General features: G+C 39.5%; 2 protein-coding genes across 5 annotated transcripts in view; one reads left to right on the top strand and one right to left on the bottom strand.

Moving 5' to 3' along the window:
- Positions 1 to 3896, top strand: part of mark4b (MAP/microtubule affinity-regulating kinase 4b) — a 31749-nt gene extending 27853 nt beyond the window's left edge. For 2 of the 4 annotated variants that reach the window (XM_056473078.1, XM_056473077.1), the window contains one exon: positions 2656 to 3896. In XM_056473078.1, the coding sequence (XP_056329053.1) occupies positions 2656 to 2989 (334 nt within the window). In that variant the 3' untranslated portion in view covers positions 2990 to 3896. Of the gene's footprint in view, positions 1 to 106; positions 147 to 2655 lie in introns of all 4 variants that reach the window. The other 2 variants (XM_056473075.1, XM_056473079.1) reach the window with 2 other exon arrangements.
- Positions 3897 to 5148: 1252 nt separating this feature from the next.
- Positions 5149 to 8445, bottom strand: ckmb (creatine kinase, muscle b). The gene is made up of 7 exons (XM_056473080.1): positions 8339 to 8445; positions 7065 to 7274; positions 6576 to 6730; positions 6374 to 6506; positions 5999 to 6294; positions 5704 to 5893; positions 5149 to 5606 (listed from the first exon to the last, which is right to left on the bottom strand). The coding sequence occupies exons 2-7, from the start codon at positions 7252 to 7254 to the stop codon at positions 5428 to 5430; spliced, it is 1143 nt and encodes a 380-aa protein (XP_056329055.1). The 5' UTR covers positions 7255 to 7274; positions 8339 to 8445; the 3' UTR covers positions 5149 to 5427.
- Between the last annotated feature and the right edge of the window lie 6711 nt (positions 8446 to 15156).

Here is a 15156-nt window from a genome sequence, read left to right as displayed (position 1 = left end):
ATTCATCTAGATAAAGGGAAAAAACGTATTCTTAAATAATTTATTCATCTAAAAAGATTAACTTGTTCCTCACATATTATTTTAACTGTCTGTTACTTCTCCTTAGCTACAGATACAGCTACAAAAAGTCAGGCTAAAAAACACAGGTAATTTTTAGCATGTGCCATTGCAGATCAGAATGTGACTGCTTTTTGTTAATTGTATAGATCCGTGTATTGTTTGTATACTATGTGCATCAAAACTAGTGTAGCTAAATGTACAGTTTGTTTAGATCAGTACTTGTCCTTCCCTTTACCTTATTTTACCCACATTCACAGTATAATCTTCAATGACAGTGGTTTGCTATTGCATTTGAAAGTGGCATTTCAGTTTTGTTTTGTTTTTTTTAACTTGAATGATTTTTCGTGTTTTTTTTTCTCCTGTGCTACTAGTGTCCAGCCAATCTTAATATTACTGATAGAGGTTGAATTTATTTGGAATGCAGTTTACCCTTAGATTTACATTGAGAGGTAATGTGTATGAGACATACAGTATGCATGACAGGCGATGTATGGCTGCACAGGTTGTACTGGTTTCAGCATTTACACAGCGCTGTACCAAATATACTTTGCTTTATTATATTTTATTTCTCTGTTTATGTGTTGTTATACACTGCCATTCAAAAGTTTGGGGTTGCTGAGATTTTTATAAATAGACATTATTCCTTTTATTCAACAAGGAAATTGATTTTTTTTTAAAAAGTGACAGTAAAAATGTGCATAATATTTGCAAAAGATTTTAATTTAAAATGGATGTTGTTCGTTTGGATTTCATATTTTAACAATGATAATAATAAACAAAAATATTTCTGGAGTGTCAAATCATCATATGAAAATAATTTTTGTACGATCATGTGAAACTGAAGAGTGGAGTAATACAATAGCTGCTGTAAATTAGTCTTTGCTGTCACATTGTTACATTTCAAAATACATTTAAATAGAAACCTTTTGTTTTAGCTAGTTAATATTTCACAATATAATAATTGTACTGTATCAAGTAAACATTGGTGTGCACAAAAGACTTAAAAAAAAAGAATCTCACCAGACCCAAATGTTTGAACGGTAGTGTACTTTTAATCTCCTTGAAAATTAATTGCATTCACATTTTATTTAGGCCTTGCAAAATGTTCTACAGCTTTTTGTTGTAGAATTTTTCCCATCCAATATAGATAATGCTCAAATTTTTAACTGGTTTTGAAAATGATTTTATTATCCGGAAGAACTCCAGTTTCTCCTGCAAGGTAACAGGTTTTAAGTTTAAAATGCTTTCTCCCATTGTATGTTAGAAAGTTTTCAAACATTTTTAGGATGCTTCTTTCAAACTATTTCTTTTATTGGAAATACTTTACCAAAAGGTTCGGTTAACATTAGCAAATGCATTATTTTTAATAAAATGACAATGAACATTTAAAGCATTTAATAATCTAAAATATGTTTATATTATTAGGAAATGTAATTTAATATGAAGGTTTTTAAATGATTGTAAATTAAAAATGCGTTATTGATATAAACAGTACTTTGCATTTAACATTAGTTTAGACAATTAAGGCTCAATCCCAATTCTTTTTTCTACCCCTACCCCCTTCCCCTTCTTAAAAATTTAGCCCAAAGAAATAGGACACCACTACAACACCTGCACCTGCACAAATAAGATCGACAGTGGCGACTGCTGTAGTCATTCCAGTTGCGTTATTTATTGGTATTTATCTTCAGGAAATCACTGAAGGCTTATATCATGTTATGATAATGATATAATTTGGCAGTAAGATAAGTAACCATACTGTGTATTTACACAGTGGCCATATTCATCTATGTAAAGACACTAAAACAACATTAACATTATACCAGACCGTGTAAAAAGGTCATTCTCGGTCACCAGACCTTTCTGACAGGGTATTCCAGTGTCATCAAGTGACAGAATGTTGTGTGAATGCTATACAGTTGTTATTATAATGAATTATAGATAGCGAAATTTAGCATTTTTTATTTTAACATTTGTTAAAAAAATGCATGACAGTAAAACATGAATGCCGGTATGAATGTATTAAAACATATGCTTGTTTATTGTAAAAATTCTTAATAATGACAAAAAATACTAATTTGTGCATCTCCTAACTTCCATGCTGCCGTTGTAGATGGTGAATTCTGGGAGATTTTTGTACCCCTTGGTTTCGAGTGTGGTCCTGAAAAATCTCTGTGTTGAGGGCTATCTAGCCCTTTTCCTTAGCCCTATGCCTTCAAGATAAAGAGAATTGGGACACCCGTACTCCTTCATGTGAATGCACAAAATGAGGGGTAGGGGTAAGGGGACTGGCTAAGGAGTAGAATTGGGATTGGGCCTAAAAGTAGTTCATCCTTTTTAGTTTGTTACCTAATGCAGTACTCAGTGTTGACCATCTGAACCTTACTGTAAAGTGTTTCATTTCTATTTACTAATCCATGAAGTTAAAATATAATGACAGACCACTAGTCTACACAGTCTAGTCAGTCTTTATGTTTTTGCATTGTATATATTTCTAATATATTTCTCTCTTGTCCCCCCCTCCACCCATGTCCACCACATATCATTGCCCACCTTCCATTTTTTCCACCATTTCACTTCCTCCTCCCTCCACAGTCGCTATCTATCTGGGTATCAAAAAGCGACAGAGCCCCGGACCCCCCGATGCGGCTGGGATGTGAGAGTGCGGAGCCCACGGGACCCGGCTGAGGTGGTTCTGGCTCTGCGGGAGGCGGCGCAGGGCTGCGGTTGCCAGGTCCACCAAGCCGGGCCCTTCCTCCTCTCCTGCACCCATGGTGCCGCCGGTTCCCGTGTTGCCTTCGAAGCGGAGGTGTGCCAGCTGCCCAACGGCCCCACCGAGACCAGCGGTGTTCGATTTAAGCGCTTATGGGGGGCACCGCTCGCCTTTCGGGACATCGCCGCCAAAGTGTCCAAAGAACTTGAACTCTGAGGGCGACAGGGGGTGGAGGGCAGGGACAAAAGCATAGGACAGGACGATGGGATTAGTGAAAGTAGCCCCGCTCACACCCCCGCTCCCTCTAAGCCTACAAAGACTGGCACACACACATTGAGAACTGGGCATCTGCTCACACAAAAGCCCTGCTGAAGGAACTCCTTTTACCGGGTCTGTTTTACCGCTGATATTACCTGGTATCTTAGCCATGTTATTTTTAACACCCATTTTTTGTCACATGGTCACTCTATACATTGTCATTCCTTTTTAACTGCTGCTATTTAACTCATTTTTGATTTCAATTCTTCTGCTGCACCGGCAGGGAGGAGGATGTTTTATTTGATCCTTTAAATAACCATTTTCACAAACAAACACCTGTGAACGCCATTTCCAATCGTAGACTACATGCGGAGCCTCTGATAATGCTGAAAGTGATAGCAATTTCTCAGCATATTCTTTTTTTTAATTATCTTCCTTGTTGGTTGTTTGTTTTAGCCATCAAACTTGCCAGTGGTGCAGGTTGAGTAGGTGATGTCTGCTTTCCTGAGCCTCTTTGTTTTTAGATTCATCATATTTACATGGTCACATCGTAGCACTTTAGGGCTGAGTGAGCAACACCACCTGTTTTAAAGCAGTTCTCCCTTCAAATGGTGCAATTTTATCCCCGTTGAGCCAAGTCGAGACACAACGCTCTTTGTGTTGCTCTTGTACGTGTTGTACGCTGATGAGAAACCTCTGTTATTTTGCCAGAAGTGCACTCTGCTGAATGGCCGCAAACAGACTGTTGACTTTGTTTATCTTCGATTTGAAATAGCAAGTCCTCATCGTCAAGATTGGAATATGTCTGAGCTGTGCAATGTGAGAAAATGCAAGAATGATTAATACAACATTTGTCTGAAATCCAGTTATTTGTGCGTCTGTTTATTTAGTTGCATTATGTCTGATGAGTCAGTACTTTCAAAGTCTGCTAAAGTGCCTTTTTAAAATAGCGTGTTCTGATTCTGAATTTAAAATTGTTTGCATCAGGGATTTAAAATTTAATGGTTGTTTTAACCTTTTTGTGAAGTTTCACAAATTATTTTCCAGAGTATGTGATATGATTAATCACAGCTGGTCCCCCATCACTTATCATTGGCTAGCCAATCGGATCATTCCAAAGCATAAATATCCTGCCTAACTTTACTCCCTATTTTTGTTTTGGAAGATCCCCCCCTATCTGTCCCTTCTCCTTGCTCTTTTCTAGTTTAATCCAGGATCGGGCAAAAAGGCGGCTCAGTGGCTAGCACTGTTGCCTCACAGAAAGAAGGTCGCTAGTTCAAGTCCTAGCTGGGCCAGTCGGCATTTCTGTGCGGAGTTTACATGTTCTCCCCGTGTTCGCGTGGGTTTCCCCCGAGTACTCCGGTATCCTCCCACAGTCCAAAGACATGAGACATAAGTGAATTAAATAATTGTAACAGTCACAAGCACTTTAGTACTGAGCTTCTCTGCGTGAGTATGCACTGGTGTGGTTGGTGGTTTATTTCTATAGAGCTGTCACTGTTAATCAAGGAATAGGCCGAACGAATTGGGGGAGCTCTCGAGAACTACCTGATCTTGTACCCCCTTACATGCTCATTGACCAGGCAGGAGCCTTGGGCTCATCAGTCTTTGAGCTCAGGGTTCTCTCCCAGGACAGCATGCTAAACCCGCTAACATCATCAAGCATCATCTAAATGTGAACTCTTGAAAACAAAGATAGTTGCATAATTTTTTGGGGGGTTTAAAATTAGTTTTTAGTGTTTTACGAAATAGAATGATGCAAAATAATACTCATTTGGTAGTTCTAGAGTAAATATACACTGGATCTGTTTGCATTTCTGTGTCTGTGTTTAAATATTTAAAAATGTGTTTCTTTACAGTTTGTATTTTGATTTATTTCTCTTTTTTAACTGAGGTGCCTTTGTACCAGCAATTTGCGTTTTAGGTTCAAATGTATTGTTTATGATTTGCAAAATATACTGATATATGTTACAATGCAATTAAGCATAATGTGGCTTCATAATCACAAGAAATACCAAATCATGCTTGAAATATTCGAGATGTATTAATCCACAAAAGTGGTGTTCACAGATTTGTCCAGAGGTTCAAAAAAGGAATATATAGACTTAAGACAAAGATTGATTGTTACGTGGGGCCGTTTATTAAACTTTGTACAACCAAAAAAAAAGTTTAGGTGAATACAACACAGCTAGGGGTTTCTAGCTATGTGGATGTTTGATCCCAGGATGTTACAGGAGGAACAGCAAGATAAGAAGAAAAAGTGCTGGAAAAAGAAGACGACAGGAAAGAAAGGAAGGAGAAAAACAGGACAAAAGGGAGCAGGGTGGAGTGTCTTTTGGAAAAGTCATGATGGCACGACTGCATGAACAAATAAAAAAAGAAACACTTTTGCCAGTTTACTTCTGGGCAGGGATCATGTCATCGATGGACTCGCCCTTCTCCAGTTTCTTTTCCATTTCAACCATGAGTTTCACACCATCGACCACCAGCTGCACCTGCTGTACCTCAGAGGAGCCCAGACGGTCAGCGTTTGAGATGTCGAACACACCACCGACGGAGGCTGTGTCCACACCACCTGGATAAGAGAGGTAAGGAGAGTTGCTCAAACTAATGATCACAGTTTAACACTTAACAATTACACCTAAAGTTTCTTTCAACAAATTCAAGCTCACCTGTGCCACGCTTCTGAAGACGCAGTCTGGTCAGGATCTCCTCGAATTTGGCATGTGTGCTGAGTTTGGGCAGCTTGACGTGGACACCACCGCGCAGACCGGTACCCAAGTTAGAGGGGCAGGTCAAGATGAAACCAAGATGCTCGTTCCACATGAAACCGTGGTTGTGCTTCTTGAAAACATCCTCAATCTGCAATATGCAACAAGTTGTTTAACTTCTAGTTGCTTACTTTACAACTGAATGACCAAAAATTTTAAAGTACTGACTGAATTGGTAGTAAATAAGGGGATTTACCTTCTGCAGGCCAACGCAGAACCTCTTGAAGACCTCCTTCATGTTGCCACCCTTCTGCATGGAGATGACACGGAGGTGATCCTCCTCGTTCACCCACACAAGGAAGGTCTTGTTGTCATTGTGCCAGATACCTCTACCGTCAGGCCAGTCACGGGCCATGCCAGCAGCCAACAGCAGGGGGGACACAGGCTTGTCAAACAGGAAGTGGTCAGCAATGAGCTGCTCCTGCTCCTTGTCAGTCATGTCCTTCAGAGGGTAGTACTTGCCCTTGAACTCACCATCCAGGCTGTTCAGAGCTGTCAGAGGACCATAGTGAATGTCAGTTTAATCTGGCATGTTGTGTGGATATTGGGACAACATAAAGCTGATACTTACCCTCAATGGACAGCTTCTCCACAGCTCTGCGCTCACCACGGCTGTTGTGAGGAGGCAGGGTAAATCCCTTGATGCTGCGGCCGGTACGTACACGGCTGCTCAGAACGTAGTTGGGGTCAAGATCATCACCACCCTGTGCACAGGTAAACATCAGCCAGTGTAGAGCAAAACAGCTATGTCATTGTACAGAACTTTAGCATACCTTCAGGTTCTCCCAGTTCAGATCAGTAAGATGTTTGTCGGTGGGCTTGTAGCCACCGTGACGGTCAGAAATGACGGGGTCGAACAGCTCCTTGAAGGCTTCATAGGACTCTTCATCACCAGCCACACAGCCGACAGTCATGATGAAGGGGTGACCTTGTATTGGAAACAAAGGGTAGTACTTTATAAATCATTGCTTGAGCTATCATAAGAGATTGGCTTGTATGGGGGGTTGTAAACAAGACTTCTAACGCCTAATGGTTAGAGAGTTGGACTTGGGAACCAAAGGTTGCAGGTTCAAGTCTCGACACCAGCAGGGATTGAAGGTGAGGAGAGTGAATATTCAGCACTCTCACCACTCTCAATACCATGACTGAGGTGATTGCCTTTGTTGAACAGATATTTACCAGCCCACAGTCATGTCTACTGTTCACGGGTGTGAGTCACTTTGGATAAAATTGTCTGTTAATTGCTTAAATGTACTGCTTACCAGGGTTGTCCACACCAGTCTGGATGCAGTCATCAAGTGTGAATCCACTGGGGGTTGACTTGCTCCTGAGCTTGTTGTAGATGTCCTTGGTGAGGACCTTGGACATGTGGTTGTTGTGCAGGGAGAGGTCTGGAAACTCCTCATCCAGAGCAAACTTCATCTTATAATCGTTGTTGCAGTTCTTAGTCATGATTGCACTTTTCCAGCAATCTACCAAAAGACAAAGTAAGACAAGTTGGCACAGGATCTAGAGAAATGTCTGCAAGTCTTTCTGGCAAGGCCATTGTCAGACTGGACAACCAGTAACATTGTCCTAGGCCTACCAAGGTTCTTTATGGTGTAGCTTAAACTTTTGAGGAAAGATGGGGAACCAACTGCACCCCTTATTATTATGGCTACCAATCTTTGTTAGTCAAGAATAAGTAGCAATAGTGTCCAGAATAAGATGCCAGACAAGGTTAGTACATACTATATTTTGTCCCAGGAAAACTTCAATCTCTTAGCAACAGAACATGTTCCCCTGTCTGTGTGGCACCTCATATTTCTACACGGAGGGGTTGTTGCATAGCTTTCATGCTTATATGCATCAGACAGCAGATGATATTTTTAGCATAGCTGCCAAACTCACTCCTGTCACTTACAGCAAACAGCACACTGACCTCTCTAATTTCAGCAGGGGGTGGAGCATTCACACTCGCCCCTTAGTTAGTTTAGTTAGTTCCATAATTATTATTTAAATCATTGAGGTGTAATAAGTTTCTTTTAGGCGTAATAAACAGCTTTGTGCAAACAGTTCCATAGGAAAAAAAAACAAGGTCTGAGGCCTTATAAATAGTCTTGTGTAAAATTCATTAGCTGTAAATCCTATCACACATGACGTGACCTTGCACCAAAGCAGGTGTCAAGCGCACAGAGATAACTCCTACCAAAGATGACAAATCTACTTCAGACTGCACTCTTAGCTTTCCCATGCATTATAACTCTCAATTAAAATGATCAGACAAGGACAGTCTTTCTACATATCTAGCATGAATGAAGCAGCTTTGAATATATAAAACATTTTTTATATTCTAGAAAATAAGGTAAACCACAAGAATCCAGGCTTGTATCAGGTATTCTATCATTAACGCAATTAAAGTGTGGCTAAATTGAGTGGGGAAGACGTAGGTTCAACCGAACTGAAAGCTCCGATAGAAAATGTCCTCTTTGCTGAAGTTTTTCATGTTTCATCAAGTACCCCTTATTACCACCCTTGTAAAATCTCTTGAGTTTACCTGTATGGGAGAAAAGGTAACAGTCCTTGGGATCAGATCCTGTTCACCAAGCCAATGTAGGGGTTGCCCAACTTTGCAAGACGTCAGACCTTGGTTTATATACTTCAATGTTTGCTGCCCATTGGTTGTCCCGCTCCTGCATGCTTGAACTTCATTGGATAGCTGCACTACTTGATAGGGGTTTCAGGTTCTAAAAGGAAAGAAGCTACATCACAACACCCGAGAAGGGGAGACAGCTGTCCCCACCCCCACGGTGGCCTGTTCCTCTGTGCTCAGTTATGAAATAAACTCGAGGCACTGCTGAAGGTTCATTTCCTCATTTCAATCAACTATATTTGTTATTCATTTAATTGTACTGTTGTTTAGGGTACATTGCAATTTTATCAATATTCTGAAGGAAACTGTGAAAAAAGAACTACAATTTTAAGTAAAATGAATCAAGACATTCTAAAGTTCTTTTGAATGCATGAGTTAAAATAGCAATTGAAATGTCTACTTTTAATATTTCAGAAAAATGTTTACTTGTGTAGTACTCTGTATGAATTACATTCCTTAATCATCTGCCTTGAAAGACATACAATACTTTCAAGAGTAGGCATCGTGTCCCTTGATATGAAGACACTTTGTACTGTACCAAAATGTTCTCAGTGTCCAGTTGGTGAGCTCTACTGTGTAAAAGCGTTACATATACAATCTGTGACTATGGCAACATTTCAAAGATTTATTTATTGGACCTTAGAGAATATGTGAATATATGACACTTGCATGGTTTGAATGCCCTCATCTAGTTGGTAGCATATGATATTATGCAATCCTGTGCCTACCTTTTTTTTCTAGCCGATCTGATTGAGCAATTTCAAAAGTTCACCAATTAAAATTAATTTTATTTTAAGAGTTTTTTGCTTAGGTCTTGATTTTTTTCTGGATCATTTGATGTGATCCAATGGCTCAGGAGTTACTCCGAAACCAATGTCCTGAAGATACATCATCAACTTTTTATCTTTATATGTCATGGATTGACCTTTGTTGTAAATTAGTGAAGTGTCCTTAAGCTTGTATAAAGTGTACGGCTTAATAGTCTTAAAAGACTAAACCAGAAAAGTGCACATTCACGAATGGAACAAAAATATCATCTTTACAACTCTCTGGAGTTTATTAAAGTAAGTAAACCTCCAGTGTTCATCTTCTATATCTTTGGTGGTTTTATCCCTGGCAAATGCTTCAGAAGCACATGACCGAGGCTGTGACAGGTGGTTCTAATGCTCAGAAACCCTATGGGGAAAAAGACTATAACAGCAGTGAAGTCTGTGAAAATGTGAGTACAGTACAGAAAGATGGAAGGGGACAAAACTCAACCCTTCCCCCTACTCTATATTAAAACCTGGGATCCCGTTTCACAGTTGCACCCTGCCTGTGTGTTCCAATGTGACAAAATTAGTTTAACCATTATCCCCTTCGTGCCTATCTGCCAAATCCCACCAGATCTAACTTGTATAAACATATTGATGTGTTCTCAATTTCTTGTTTTTACAGATTTATTTTTAGGATATGCGAAATTCCTGAATGAAATTGTTATGCCAAATATCTTACGATGGCAGATCTCTGGATTGTAGTATTTAATGGGTTTGTATACTATAGTGCAGGAGAATTTGTGTTTGTTGAAGGAGTGAAATGGGGAAAGGGGAAAAAAATAAACTCCAAAATTAGCCACTATATGCATCCAACACCATAGCACACGTAGCAGTACTAGCCACAAGTGAGTATTAAGGGGAGCTGGGGGTCCCCATGAACAGAGAAAACCCCCTTAGCTCATAACAGGCTAAACATATGTCTTTTAGGAATTATAGGTGGGTTGGGGCTGCTGCACATACAAGTTTCACATCTGCATCTTGACTGCACACTTCTAAGCTTTTGTAAAATATGATATGAGAGCGTTCTCAACATTAGACTTGGTTGTCAACAGCTGTTTGGGATGAAGGTATGTAGAGGGGGGTTATAATGGCACCTTCTTTGGGCCCCGTGTGTAGAGCATGACCTCTGAAAGCCCTGTGTCAAAAATACCGCCAATAAACTTAACTTCGTCTTTGCCATGGTACAATTTTGTTAGGTACATGCTTTTGTACAATCAATGCCTCAGAAATGAGAGTATGATTTTAGTATTTTGCACTTGTCAATACCTGTCCACACATTGTTGTATAACTCAGTCAGCTGAGATAAATTTAGCTGTATGTGTATGATGCTCTCCTGAAATTGATTCAAGTTGTGTTTGGTCTCCACTTCAGGTATTAAAAGTTTAACCCAGCCAACTTAACATTCAATTTAGCCAATAGTGATGATCTGCGGGGGCCCAGGCAGATGTAATGAGAGATGTAATTGAGCTACACTCTGGTATTAACTGACAGCCAGTTTATTCCATTTGATCTTAAGTGGTGGGACATGTGTCCCATGAACATATGAAAAATGTGTGGGACTGATTATTATCAGTTCTATTAGACGTTCCATTGTCTTTTGGTTGTGTTACCGGCTGGTGTTAATGTGTTTCCATTGATCAGATCTCACCTGCAGATTCTCCACATTTGGACATCAAAGGTTCTTCAGCCTCCGCTGCCTAGACAGCAGCTCTGCACAGGATGTTTGGTGAGAGGAGAAATGGTCGTGCCCAACTGAGCCTGGTTTCTCTCAAGGTTTTTTCCTTCACTTTCATTAATTGGTGAAGTTTGTTCCTCGCCACTGTTGCCACTGGCTTGCTTGACACTGGATATGCTCTTCAGTGTTTGGACTTTCAGCAGTGAAATTTAAACCGCACTGAACTGAACTAAACTGAACTTCAACTCTGATAACTGGACTGGCACAGTTTACTAGAACGTCTTAAGCTGCTTTGACACAATCTAAATTTAAAAAAACTATAGAAAAAAATTTAATTGAATTTAAAAAGTGATCAGCTGAGACTTTTATTCTGTTAGATCTTCTGTGGGTGCACACATTGCAATACACAAGTATTGTTGAATGAACAAAGCCATAACTTTTGACTGAGCTGAAAAGCCAGTGAATGAAAAGTATATGACTGGCAAATTTAATTTAGATTGCAATACTTTTGTTTTGGTACAGTGTAGCAAAGAATGAGTATCACGTGTTTGGTCAGTAGGTGGTCCTTCGTGACTGTTGGAATTGGGCCACATTAGCAATGTGGCCATTGCTAGTGTTTACATTAACAAGGCACTTCTAATGTGTTTATGACTTTGAGAGTGGTCAAAATGCTTTAGATCCTGTTTATATCTGTTATGTCTTCATAACTTTGCAACTACTATGGAGGTAAACAATATATACAAATAGAGAACAATCTATGATTTCCTGAATTTGCCATTTGTTGTTATTCTAAAAAGAGCAGTTTTTAAGCAAATTACTTAAGTTAAATTGAAAAAGAGCACTGATCAAAAATAGAGAACAGCAACAAGTGTAGCATGAAGGAAGATTAAATCTAAACGTTTTGAAGGTTACAACAGTGAAAAACAGGCGCTTGTTTTGAATGACTTGAGCACATCTGCAGCCACAGGACATCACTAGTCTCTCACACTGCTCTGCTGTGATCTTGACCTGCTTTGCTTTCTTCTGCAATATACTGGCTGTAATGTTTCTTAGCCCTAATTTTTTTGCCATGGAGTTTTCAATCGGGTTTAGCTCAGGACTCTGGGCTGTCCTTTCATTATTTCAATGTTTTCAGCTACTTTCAGCTACTTTACGTTTGTGACAGTGATTATTTTCCTGCATGAACAATTCTACCACATTGAACTGTAAGTTGTTGAAGGAGCTTCTGACATACTTTTGCATACACTCTTCCATGTAGCTATTCAAGAGACCCAACTCATGCTGCCTCCTATCCTGTCTTCTTATGCATTTGTCTTTTTGGGTTTCCCTTAGGTGCTCTGGTTTCCCCCCACAGTCCAAATACATGTAGTATAAGTGGATGAACTAAATTGCCCGTAGTGTATGAGTGCGTCTGTGTGTGTGTGAATGAGAAAGTGTGTTGGTGTTTCCCAGTACTGAGTTGTCGCTGGAAGGGCATCCACTGTGTAAGACATATGTCAGCGTAGTTGGTGGTTTATTCCGCTGTGGTGACCCCTGATAAATCAGGGACTAAGCTGAAGGAAAATTTATGAAAAATAGAGCTACAGTGGTTTCCCTGGTTGTAGCAAATTCCCTTTTTATCGCTGATCATATGCGCACTTTCCCCAGAAATTGAGGATTTTACTGTCAGACACATTGCTTTATTCACAATTAATGTTTTTAAGTCACATGTTTTATTGCTAAAGTGCCAGGTATGCTTTTGTTTCACTGTCCGCATAATGATCACGTTAATTATTTGATAAAAAGTAGTTTTGAACAAGTGGTTGTGAACTCATGCACATCCGCAGCAACCTTTTCCCTTGAAATCAGAGTTGGTCAGCTGGCTTACGCTACAGGCACTATGTTTAGTGCTAGGTTGCAAGGCTGTCTCTTTCCCCATGCCATTTCACCAGATTGAATTGCACTGACTCAGTTATGAGTCCCTCTGTGTGTCTGTTCCACCCTATGCCTGTCCGTTAACCTCTGCCCTTAGACCTCAGACCAAAATGCACTTACACACATAAAATGTCAGTTTGATGTTCCAGATGTGGTGTGTTTTATACTGCTGCAATGTGGATCTCCACATCTTTGTGAAATGTTTGGTTACTTCATTGGGAAATATTGCTGGATAGCATTGATGAGTCACATGTTTTAGCGCTAAGGTGCCAGATATGTTCTCACTTTGCTTTCGCTGTCAGTGAAAAGGTCAATGAACATTTGATTAATATACTGACACTTTGCTTGCTCTCTATAGCGTTACGTCTTCCACACCTGTACTATCAGTCAATACAATTAACCAGATCTACAGTTCTCAACATTTGAAGTGAATCAAAATGTCTTTCAAAATTGTCCTTTGACAAGAATGGGTCTATGGGTCAAAAGCATAGGTTTTGATTCAGTTCAGATGTTGACAACTGTACACTTCATGCATTGCTTCAGAAGTCCTCCTTGAAAGCGCTGGGAAAACATGTAGAATTAACATTTGCTCTTTGCGTCACCTGTGGTGTGGAGGGGCTTCATGCAGACACGTTCATTGCATTCTCTCTGCTTCACATTGCTCCTCCACAGTCTCTCTGCTTAGACCAAAGCCTCATCACTTCAAATCATCTTCAGTCATTTATTCTTTAATGAATGGTGTTTGTATAAAGCACAAAACCCCTCATTTTTAGGAAACATTTGTTCCATTTATAGCCCTCAGAATAATTAATATCAAGCCATGCATATATGAAATCATTCATAAGAGTCACTTTTTGTAAATTGAAAATTATACATTTATACATTATATCTGAAAGTTAAATAAGCTTTCCATTGATGTATGGTTTGTTAAGACATGATCATTTTTGGCCAATATTTAACTATATGAAATCTGAGGGTTCAAAAGGTAAATATTGAGAACATTTTCTTTAAAGTTGTCCGAATTAAGTTCTTAGCGAAGCACAAAAAATGTGGTTTTAATAGATTTACAGTAGATTTACAGGTGACCTAGTAGGTCCAAAATGTAGAAAAAAAATTTTCATGGAAGATTATCGTTTCTTAATCTTATACTGAATTCTGGAAAAATAATAATTTTTACCCGTAGATTGTAATTTTGGCTATTACCACAAAAAATCTGTGCAATATAAGACTAGTTTTGTGCTCCTGGGTCACATATTTGTATTGATTAACAATACATTTCATTGAATGGGAATGACAGATAAAAGTCCTGCACAGTGGCCAGACAGATTTTGAGCCATTCTATGTGGAGGAAAACATTTTCTGACTCGCTCCTCCAGAACATCCCAAAGTGGCTCAATAATATTTAGATCTGGTGACTGTGCAGGCCATAGGAGTTCTTCAACTTCACTTTCATGTCCATCAAACCACTCTGTCACCAGTCTTGCTGTTTGTATTGGTGCATTATCATCCTGATACACGACACAACCTTCAGGATACAATGTTTGAACCATTGGGTGCATATGGTCCTTCAGAATGGTTTAGTAGTTCTTGGCATGTGTGATGAACACAGCTAGCACAACTATTGGGCCTTGGCAATGCCATGATATTGCATCCCAAACCATCACTGATCCACCCTCATGCTTCAATCTGGGAATAACAGTCTGGGTGGTACGCTTCTTTGGGGCTTTTCCACACCACAACTCTCCTGGATGTGCGAAAGACGGTGAAGGTGGACTCATTGGATGTAGTTCGTTCTTCGTATGCTGACATTAACCTGGATACCTGGCTCTTGATACATCCCAAAGACTTGCTGTCTTGGTCACAGAAGCACCAGCAAGACACGCACCAACAACTTGTCCTCTTTTGAACTCTGATATGTCACCCATAATGTTCTGTGCATTGCAATATGTTAAGCATGCGAAGACTGGGCATTCAGTGAAGACTGGCCACCAGACTGGTCAAATTTAACACTAAATTGGCCAGTGTTTCAGTTTCATTGTCCATCTCCTGTATGTATACATGCATTTTCTTTATTCCCCACATCTTTTTCAGTCATGTGGTGCTAAATTTCCTTCCTTTAATAAATAATGGTTGATCCCTCTTTGTAGTATTGTCTATAGTAAACAGTATATAGACAGTTTGTCTATAGTTAACAATTAACCTAAAAATGTAACCCAAGATTTGGGTTTGTTCATATCGGAGCCAAAATTTATTTTGATTGTGGGTTAAAGCTCAAAAAACTGATTTGGGTAAAATTTTTACACAATTTTTTTTTCTTT

This window comes from Danio aesculapii, chromosome 15 (assembly GCF_903798145.1).
Source record: "Danio aesculapii chromosome 15, fDanAes4.1, whole genome shotgun sequence".
NCBI classification, from domain to species: domain Eukaryota; kingdom Metazoa; phylum Chordata; class Actinopteri; order Cypriniformes; family Danionidae; genus Danio; species Danio aesculapii.
This window is presented reverse-complemented; position numbering and strand designations above follow the sequence as displayed.